The sequence below is a fragment of the Carlito syrichta genome, unplaced genomic scaffold, assembly GCF_000164805.1.
Source record: "Carlito syrichta isolate Samal-C Ts95f unplaced genomic scaffold, Tarsius_syrichta-2.0.1 Scaffold288134, whole genome shotgun sequence".
NCBI lineage: Eukaryota > Metazoa > Chordata > Mammalia > Primates > Tarsiidae > Carlito > Carlito syrichta.
This window is the reverse complement of record NW_007232230.1, coordinates 27442-38458: the sequence shown is the minus strand read 5'-3', so window position 1 is coordinate 38458 and position 11017 is coordinate 27442. Positions and strand designations below refer to the sequence as shown.

Here is an 11017-nt window from a genome sequence, read left to right as displayed (position 1 = left end):
AGACACATGAAAAAGTGCTTAGCCTCACTCATCATCAGAGAAATGCAAATCAAAGCCACACTGAGATACCACCTAACCCCAGTAGGAATGGTCGTCATCAATAAAGTAACAACAGATGCTGGCGAGGATGTGGAGAAAAGGGAACGCTTCTACGCTGCTGGTGGGAATGCAAACTAGTGCAACCTCTCTGAAGACAGTGTGGCGATTTCTGAAAGAACTAGAAATTGACCTTCCATATGACCCAAAAATTCCCCTACTGGGAAAATACCCAGAGGAACTCAAATCATTCTACAAAAAAGATAACCTGCACATGTATGTTTGTTGCAGCTCTATTCATAATAGCAAAAACATGGAACCAACCATGCTGCCCATAGAAGCTGGACTGGATAAAGAAAATGTGGTACATATACCCAATAGAATATTATGCAGCTATGGGAAACTGTCAGGGAAGGGGGGTGGGATTGGCAGTTGAGGGAAACTGCTAGGGAAGGGAGGGTCATAATTCATCAACAAGGGAACCTGCATAATCAGTGTTTGTATATCTAACCCTGAATTGTACCACACATCTTTATAATATAAATAAATAAATAAATAAATAAATAAATATGTCAGTTTTAAATCACCCTCCCCCCCCATCAGTGCCCTGGTATAAAGGCATCATGCAAGATTCTCAAACTGCTGCCCTTAATTTTCAGTGACAGCACAAACAAATCCCCAGTGGGCTCCAGAGCAGACCTACCAGGTAGTTCTCGTCCTGGAAGGCGTAGTGCAGCGCAGTGATCCACTGGCAGTCGCCGTTCACCAGCACGTCACGCTCCTCCCGGAAGCATGCGGTCTGCAAGGCAGTGGGGGCCGTCAGTCTGTGCTCACAGGAAGGTCTAGAGAGCATACTGTGTCGATACCAGGGTCCCTGCTGTGACAGTGGCTGCAGGGACAGCATGCCCCCTCACTGGAAACCAGGTGTACTAACATCCCAAGGGCTCTGCAGTCGATGACAATGAGCTGGCTCTCTTCCCTTCCCGAGATCTGTGCCAGTGCCACGGGTCACCAAGACATCACCTGCACCTTGCCCCCATGCATGCCATCAGCACAGTCAACACATGGATTTACCTGTCTCACACAGATTCCAGCAGCAGCTTCCTGCCTGGGCTCCACCCACTGGCATCACCTGACTTCTCTGTGATATGGGCTGGCTCGTGGCTGGCTGAGGGCACACGCCTGTTTACTGACTTCACAGTCAACCAATGAACACAATTCTAACAGATCCTACTATGGAGACCTAGGGCCAGTAATATCGGGTAAAAGGCTGCCTTTTAGCTTGCAGTGGTTTAAAAACAGCTTTGGCTGGGTGCAGTGACTCAAGCCTGTAATTCCAGCACTTTGGGAGGTGGAGGTGAGAGTACTGCCTGAGCTCAGGGGTTTGAGACCAGCCTGAGCAACATGGCGAGACCTCATCACTAAAGTAAAACAAAAAATTAGCCAGGAGTGGTGGCACATGCCTGTAGTTCCAGCTACTAGGAAAGCTGAGGCAGGATCGCCTGAGCCCAGCAAGTCGAGGCTGCAGTGGCTGTGAATGCCACTGCACTCTACCCTGGGCGACAGAGTGAGACTCCAAATCAAAAAAATAAATGAATACATAAAAACAGCTTTGACACCCAGGTGGCATCTCTAGTTAAAAGTAACCGGGTCTGGCCAGGCTCGGTGGCTCAGCCTGTAATCCCAGCACTTTGGGAGGCCAAGGTGAGTGGATTGCCTGTGCCCGTGGGTTTGAGATCAGCCCGGGCAACCTGGCAAGACCTCGTCTCTATAATAAATCAAAAATTAGCCAGATGTGGTAGCGTGCGCCTATAGTTCCTGCTACTTGAAAGGCTAAGGTGGAAGGATCGCCAGAGCCCAGCAGGTGGACATGCCACTGCACTCCAGCATGGGTGATGGAGTGAGACTCCACCTCCCAAAAAAAGTAACCAAGTCTTTGGCACTATTATAATAAAATTTCCTCTTTACTAAGCACACAGAATAACAAGATATAAACTCTTTCTTATATTTGAATCTCGCCACGACTAAAAATACAAGTGCTAGTACGGTGGGCTTCCCATGTGAGGCACTGGAACACGGGTCTGACCTGCTCATTTCAGTCTCACAGTGACCTCTGGAACTTGTTTTTTTTTACAAGTTTTTCTTTCCTAAACTTTAAAAAAGTTTTCCTTTCAAACGAAATGACTGAGGTAGATGTGTCCCGATTCTGTTAATTATAACACAGTTGAGCCTGCTAATGCCAAAATGTGCAGAGACAAGCAGTTCTGGAACTGTCAGGACCCCTTTGCCAACGGTTACACCAGTCACAAGGGCCTGGTAAAGAGACAGCTAGAACCTGAATCCTGTTGGATATGACCTCCTGTCTTCCAGAAGACTCTGCCAGAAAGAAGTGGTAATAAAGCAGTGAGTCTCTGGCGAGGGAAGACCCTGGGTTTTAGAGGCCAGGACCAGACCGGAACCCACAGCAGCTAATTCTGTTTCCAGAAGGAGATGTTCTGCCTGCTTGGTGTCTACCTACCGACCCTTGAGATAAAGCCCATTCTTAAAGGGGGATTGCCTGCATAAGACCCTTGGGCAGGAATATGCATATTTTAATTCAGCAGTTTTGTTTTAAGAGCAGAGAGTGCAACCTTTAACATTTCTTTGACCAAAAGAGATGAAATATTTCAAGACCTAGACTGGTCTAAAAGCTATAATCTCATACTGCTTAGCAACTTTTCTACTGCCCAATCTCTTATTTAATTCATGCTTTTTAGGAAAATTTTTTATAAGCCAATATTGTAGAAATTGTAAAACTTAATATTTTAGATAATCTATTTAATAGAATAAAAAATAAATTATTTACAACTAGCATTACATAGCAATACATATATCTTTATATATCTCAAACACATACATATCCCATTTTATTTATATATATATTTTTTTTCTTTCTAGGATAATCATCATGACTAGCGGACATTCTTGAACTTTTCTGAATATCCCAATTAATTAGATCTAGGTAACCAGACTTAAATTAAATCAGCAACATGGACTCTTTTAAAATTTACTTACCCACCACGACATCTGGGTAAATACCAAACACCTTACACCTCCTAAAACTTTCATTAGCAGTAACTACTTTTTTTCCCCATCAAAGATTGCTCCAAGTCAGGTGCGGTGCCTCATGCCTGTAATCCTAGCATTTTGAGAGGCCAAAGCCAAGACAAGAGGACTGCCTGAGCTCAAGAGTTTGAGACCAGCCCGAGCAACATGACGAGACCTCATCTTGACAATAAATCAAAAATATCAGCTAGGCATAGTGGCGCATGCCTATAGTTCGAGCTACTTGGAAAGCTGAGGTGGAAGAATCGCCTGAGTCCAGCATATCGAGGCTGTGGTGGCCGTGAACATGCCACTTCACTCCAGCCTTGGTGACAGAATGAGATTTCAACTAAAAAAAAAAAATCGATCCATTAAAAATATGCGCTGGGCAGGACCTGGGGGCGGGCCCAGCGGAGCAGGAGGTAAGGCGAGGGAGTGACGACAGAAAGGAAGACACAGAGGCAAGCAGTGCAACCCTGCAGCTGTACGATGTGGGTGGTTGGAGCAGTAAGAGGACCCCAACAGTTGAGCCCAGGAGATTGCAAAATGGTGCTACCTCCATCAACCACCATGCATTTACTGGGCAATAAATGGGTGTAAGGGAAAGAAGAAATGGATATGAACCAGGAAGAGGAACCCATAAACAATTCAGACACAGTGAACTTGAAGTGCCAGAGAGATGGAGAGGAAGAACACCCAAGTTCACAAAAACCCAGAGCTCGGGGGAAGTCTGACCTAAATGAATGACTATATTGCTATCAGCCCAAGTGGCAGCTCTCACTGGCAGAAAAGGTACAAATTCCAGAAAAAAAAGGAAGGGGTCACCTAAAATTACGAGGAGGGCATGAGCAGTAGAATGAGAGAGGCTAGAAAGCAAAGGACTTCCCAAAAGGAAGAGGTGGCCATGTCTAAGGAGTCCAACTCCAGAGGGCAGCACCAGTCACAGGGCAGTGCTGGGCAGAGTCTGCGCTGAGGCAGGTCAGAGAGACATGGGGGCCACAGCAAGCCACTGCCACAAACGGTGGCCTGCAGGGAGGGGCTGCCAAGTGCTTTGGCAGAAGTGGAGTTAGATGAAGGAATGCACCGTGGTCAGAACAGAACTGAAGGGAGGGAGAGGCAGGTAACCAGCCAGGAAGAAGCTACTTGGCTGAGACAGAACGGAAGGAAGACAGAGGGCAGGTGAGGACAGAAACTGGAAATGGTCAGAGAATAAATGCGCGGCTTACTGGTAGGCCTGGCCTGGCCTGCCTGTGGGGTAGGAGGGAGACCGGAGCTGAGCTTGGGGCTGCAGAGGTGGGGTCAGGGCACAAAACAGCCTCTGAGGGGACTGACACTGCACTAAGAAAAAGCAGATCAAAGATGGCCAAGTGGCAGTTGTCTACTTTTATTCATAAACTTTATTCTCCTTCAAAGCAGGAATATAAAACCATTTCTGCACCTGAGCAGGCTGTCAACACTAATTCCTTTGCACTTGCAGCAGCGCTGCTTCAGTGCCTCCAACTGCTATGACGCTTTCCATGTGCCTTTTCAGTAAACAAAACCCCAGCCAGCGCACCAAGGGTGTCCTCTGAGCGGAGTGTCTGGCAGAAGGCCACGGGAGGGCAGCAGACGGGAGGTGTCCACACCCGCCGGGCAGAGAGCAGCACCCTCTCAAGGAAGAAGGGGCTGGACTCGGGAGATGACTGTTCTTCCCACTCGGCCAGCTTCACAGTTGCTTTCCGCTCACACAAAACCCCCTCTGTCTATTCTGCAGGCTCCACACTCACCTCCGCTCTCTTAAGCATCTCCCACTTGTTGAGGATCTTCATTGCATAAATCCGCTCCGTGTTCTTCATTTTGACCACAGCCACCTGAAATCCAAATGTGAGTTTCACAGAAAGGGAGTTCATGGGACAAAAGGCTGGCACATTTTCATGTAGCTACAGTGAAATCTTAATTGCCCAGGAAATGAGCTGTGAAGGAAAGGGAAGTTTTCTACATAAATAAAGATTTGCTCTTTTCTGCATCAAAACTTGATTTTTTAACCCTACTGCAACCACAAAAACATCAAGATCTGAGTGGTGGATGTAAGGCAGCTCACTTTGGGTTAGGTCTGGAAATTTTCATTTAAAAAAGAAGAAGAAAAAAGTCAGGCACGGTGGCTCATACCTGTAATCTCAACACTTTGATAGACGGGGGCAAGAGGATTGCCTGAGCCCATGGGTTTGAGACCAGCCTAGGCAACTTGACGAGACCTCGTCTCTACAAAAAATTAGCCAGGCACGGTGACGCGCACCTATAGTTCCAGCTACTTGGAAGACTGAGGCAGAAGGATCACCTGAGCCCAGCAGGTCAAGACTGTGGTGGCCGTGTGTGCGCTACTACACTCTAGCCTGGGCAAAAGAGTGAAACTCCTATTCACAAAAAAAAAAAAAGAAGAAGAAGAAGAAAAAGAAAAATGTTCTAATGTTCAATAGTAGAACTGGACAACTACAGGCAACAACAAAGTACTGTACATTTCAAAGCGGCCAGAAGTGAGGACTTAAAATGCTCTCAACAAGTAGAAGTGGTAAGTGCTCACAGTGACGGCTGTCCTGAATGCCCTGCTTATGCACAAAACAAAAATCACCCACACCACGTAAAAATGTGCAAGTATTATCAGCCAATAAAAATATTCTTTAAGCCCTGCCTTGTGAACACCTGTTCCCGGCCCCCAGCTTCGCCCCCTGCTTTCACAGGCCCCACCTCCACACTCACCCCCCCATGCCCGCGCAATGGCGTCACCTCTCCCTTTCGCTTCCCCCACCCGCCTTTACATGTGCCAGTTCTCACATCTAGAATCTTTTCTTCACAGGGGCAGTGACTAACCGTGCAGGCTTTAGAGTATAACTCAGGCAAATTCACTTCTCTGTGCCTCAGTTTTCAAACTACAAGAGGATAAGAGTAGGCCTAGGCTCCTAAGATAGCTGTGAGCCACACTGGATCACGACTGCTCAGAACAAAGTCAGGTACACAGTCAGCATTCTGTGTGGTTGCCAGCCACATTCTTCAAGGCACAACGTGAGTGCCACATCCTTCAGGAAGTCTTCCTAGACTTTTTGGTCTCTGGCAAATCTTGAATGGGCTCTTCCATCACTACTAGCACCTGTCAAGATGCCTGCGTCACTGAATGGCACACATTCTATCCTGCATAAGGTCAATCACTCACAGGGCCCAAGACCCATCACAACACTGCAAGCTACTCAACGGCAGTGACAGTGACTTCTGTACCTCTGGATACCAACAGCAGGCAGCCAGCGTGTCTCCTCCCACGCAGCAGGCATGGAACAAAGAGTTACCAAGTGGCATTACTTACTTCCCTGCCTTCCTAAACATCATAGACCAACCAATAACATCACCAACATCATCGTGACAGCCAACACGTACCAAGCTCTTCCCAAGTGTCAGAGCAGCACTGAGCAGTCTATCAGCATGCTCATTTAATCCTCAAGACAGTCCCAGGTGGTGGGGACTTTAGAATCCCCATCTCACAGATGTGGAACTGGAGGCTTAGAGAGGTTCGGTAAGTCCTGGAAAGCGTGAGGGTAAGGAGAAATCCAAGAAGCAAGAGGACACGCTGCTCCTCTTTCAGGATGTAGGCTATCTGCTTTCAACTCATAAAACTGAGTTTTGCATTAAGTTCCTTGGCTAAAAATAACCATTTTGACTGAAACAGTTTTCTCCCTCTTTCGCTCATCTTCCCTCCCAGAAGTCTCTCTCTGCCCTGGTGTGCCTCTTCCTCCCAGTTGCGCTCTGCCAAGTGTGGCTGTGGCTGCAGAGCTCTATGTGGCCTGGGCCTACGCATCTCCAAAGCCCCCACGCCTGGCACCGCTCCTGGGACAAGGCAGACAGGCGGTCACAGGAGACACCAAACAGGATCTGGTTTTGCTTTTAAAAGGTTTTTTCTTTCTTCTCACTTAACAACAAAATCCATAACCTATATCATCAAACAACCTATTTACTGTTTATAGAGATTTTTCAATTTTACGTAGAACTCAATTTTCTTCCTATGGCTCCTTTATTTTATTTTTATTTTTTATTTTTTTGAGTTGCAGTCTCACTCTGTCACCCAAGCTGGAGTGCAGTGGCATGCTCATGGCCACCCAGCATTGATCTGCTGGGCTCAGGCAATCTTTCTGCCTCAGCTTTCCAAGTATGCGAAACTACAGACATGCGCTACCACACCCGGTAAATTTTTTGATTTCTTGTAGAGATGAGGTCTTGTCAAGTTGCCCAGGCTGTTCTCAGACTCATGGGCTCAGGCAATCCCCTCACCTCGGCCTCCCAAAGTACTGGGATTATAGGCTTGAGCCACCGCACTTGGCCTACGGCTCCTTTAAATAAAAACTTCCCCATTGGTGGCAAAGAGTTGTTGCCTTGGTATGTGTAGGGTCTGGGTGGGAGTTCTGCAAAGAGACAAGAGGGAACTTTCTAGGGGTGCTGATTACAAAGGTACAGACACTTATCAAAACTCAAACTGTACATGTAGTCCTGTGCATTTTATACATAATTAAACTTAACTATTTTTTTAAAGTTTAAAGAGCTTTCTGCCCCATCTCACCTCACAGCTAACTGAATTTGGCTGGTGAGTCCTGAATCCACACTCCATTGAGACAAGACTGGAGTTCCGGTCACCCTGGGATGGGCCTTGGAGGAGCTGTCCCCAGGGGCCTGACTGCTCCCCTCCCTAATCCCTCTGGGAAGACTCACAGGGATGGTGCCACCAACAGGCGGGGCTGATTAGCTTCTCTCCCGTCTGCACACTGGAAGTATGGCACAGAAAGTGTCTGTCCTGCACACAAATGCCATCGTACAATTCCTAGCACTTTACAGACATGCCCAGTAAGTAGGTTGCTGCAGGCAGAGCACACCCGCAGCTACGACATGACAGAGCATTTTATTGTTTGATTTTTCCTCTATTACCAGTCAAGAAGAGCTTAAGATCAAACCTAAACATAGACGCTAATGTCCTTCACAGTCTAAGAGGCAAGCTCTTCAGGTAACTCACTAAGAGGGAGGCCGGCCTCTCCAGGTCCTGGCAGAATCGCCCTGCAGGAGGATGCTGAAAACAGTGCTCAGCAGGAAAGGTCACACTGCACTACAGCCTCCCAGTACTGCCCGAGGAACTTGGCATGGCCCCTGCAGCAGGACTCCAGACACTCTGCCTCATCTCCATGCAAAGCCGGTCGGCCTCATAACAGCACAAGTGCTGACAGCAGGCAAGCTACATATCATGAGAAGAGAATAGTCGGTATTTAACCCTCCTTGCATTTTTTAGGAAATGCCAAAATTGAATTAACAAATGGATTTTTAAAAACTATTTGTGTCTGTAATAAACTATTTTTGGTCCCAACAATATTCAACATAATCTAGTCACAAGCTTTTGTGGTTTTGTTTTTTCTTTTTTTGATTCAGGGTCTCACTCTGTTGCCCAGGCTGAAGTGCAGTGGCACAATCACAGCTCACCACAGCCTCAACCTACCTCCTGGGCTCAGGTGATCCTCCCACCTCAGCCTCTCTAGTAGATGGAACTAGAGGTGGGCGCCACCACACTCAGCTAATTTCTTAACATTTGTTTAGAGACGGTGGTCTCACTATGTTGCCTAGGCTGGTTTCAAACTTCTGGGCTCAAGTAATCCTACTACCTCAGCCTTGCCAAGTGCTAGGATTACAGGTATGCGCCACCACTCCCGGCCACTTCTATAGGTTTTTTTCTCTTCTCCATTCTATCTTTCAGATTTTCTCCATTAAGAACTTTCCAGTCAGGGGCCGTGGCACCACCTGAAGTCCCAACTCCTCAGGAGGCTGAGGTGGGAAGATCATTTGAGCCTAGGAGTTACAGGCCACCCAGGACAACACAGCAAGACCATGACTCAAAAAATAAAAACAAAAATAAAAAAAGAAGACAAGAAGAAGGAAAAAAAATCTCTCCCAACGATACCAGTGACTAACTACCTTGTCTCAAAATCAACGTGTAGGTCCACAGGAAGGGGAAACGGGAGTTGCTGTTTTGGCAACGGAGGCAAAGTTAACAAAATGAAGTCCATCTTACCTCGCCAAAAGCACCTCTTCCAATTACTTTAATTATTTCAAAGTCTTCTCGATGAAGCTGCATTTCTTTCACCAGCTGTGTAAATGGTTTGGCTATAAATGAAAAAGGAAAATCAACAATTTAGCCCAACAAGTTGATACTACATAAAAATTTAATTGGCTGTGGTGTCACATTAAGTTATACTCTTTAAAAATGTTACCTTTTAAAAATATTTAATATCTGAAAGCTTTGGAAAGTCAGTATACTCATTAGTGTAGACGTTTGTCGTGAGCAACCACCATCATGTGCCGTCATCATTTCAGTCAATGATGGACCATATGTGTGAAGGTGGTCCTGTAGGATTATAGGGCTGTACTTTCACTCTACCTTTTCTATCTTTACTCAAATACCATTGTGTTACCGCTGCCTATAGTACTCAGTACAGTCAATGCTGCACAAGTGTGCAGCCAGGTGTGCGGTAGGCTGTACCATCTAGGTTTGTGAAGTACACTGTGATGTCTGCACAATGACAAAATCACCTAATACATTTCTCAGAAGGTATCCCCATCATCAAGTGATGCTGACTGTATACTTCAATATCTATTCTAGCAGATACCATCATTACCAAAATCTGGTCAAAATGTTTCCATCTCCTGGTCAAAGCCAAGACACAACTACTGAGAGAGTAACTGATAGGTTTGCTGGCCCCAGTATACGAGGACACAGTACACAAGGTGACTGAGCACTGAAAGCCACCTGAGTGCACAGCAGCAGTCACAGGCAGCTGGAAGAACACGAGTCATTCTCCAAGCAATGGTGATCTCCAAAGTGCCTGTGGTTACCCTGGACATCCACAGTCCCAGGAAAGTCACATGGCATCTCTAACAGGAATGTCCACCAATCAGAACTTTACGCCGCTGTTCTCACTCTCCTCACATGGATTCTTTGGGAGAAAGTCTATTATCATCTGCAATTGACAGATGAGAAAATTGCATCAGGTTTCTGTGGACAGTGTACTGGGTTGTATAATGTACCCCTAAAACTCATGTCCATCCAGACCCTGTGACTGTGACCTTATTTGGAAACAGGGTCTTTACAGATGCAACCAAGTTAACATAAGCTCACATATCGGAACAGGGTGGGCGCTAAATACAAAAGACTCCTTACAAAAAGAGAGCATATGGACACCGAGGCAAAGGGACAGAGCCGTCTAAAGATGAAGGCAGAGACTGGAGCGAAGCAGCCACAAGTCAAGGAAGACCAAGCACTGCTGGCAGCCCCTAGAAGCCGTGAGAGGCAAGGGAGGGTTTTCCTAGAACCTTCAGAGGAAACATGGCTCTGGTGACACTCTGACATTGTACTTCTAGCCTCCAGAACTGTGAGAGAAAAAAAATCTGTTGTTTAAGCCCCCAGTTGGTAGCAATTTGTTACAGTAGCGCTGGAAACTCTAGAGAAAGGCAAGGTGACTTCTTCCCAGGAGCAGAGTGAGTGGCAGAACTAGGACTGGAGCCCAGGTCATTCGACCCAGCAACACCGTGTGTCCTGCCAGCCTACCAGCCATTTCACCAATGACCTATCTTACTCCTGTCTTCATTTTCACCTCCATATATGTTTTATGCTAACTTTGCTACATACCCTTTTCCAAATTCTCCATGACTACAGTTTTGCAAAATGTCACCGCTGGAGAAAAGTGGGCAAAGTGCACCAGGGATTATTTCTCTCTGTATTATTTCCTGCTTGTGCATGAGTATCTACAATTAGCTCTAAAAAATATGCAAGCTGACATTTCCTGACTTCTGAGTTCCATACTATTAATCTGACTGATTCTGTATTTTTGTTCTCCTTAAA

General features: G+C 46.4%; 1 protein-coding gene across 1 annotated transcript in view; it reads right to left on the bottom strand.

The window, feature by feature from the left end:
• CDC42BPB (CDC42 binding protein kinase beta) overlaps positions 1 to 10048 on the bottom strand; it is an 80852-nt gene extending 70804 nt beyond the window's left edge. Inside the window, exons 1-4 of the mRNA XM_021710107.1 lie at positions 10012 to 10048; positions 9191 to 9282; positions 4887 to 4970; positions 740 to 835 (exon numbers count right to left, since the gene is read on the bottom strand). Coding sequence (XP_021565782.1) covers positions 740 to 835; positions 4887 to 4970; positions 9191 to 9282; positions 10012 to 10048 — 309 coding nt within the window. The remainder of the gene's footprint in view (positions 1 to 739; positions 836 to 4886; positions 4971 to 9190; positions 9283 to 10011) is intronic.
• Between the last annotated feature and the right edge of the window lie 969 nt (positions 10049 to 11017).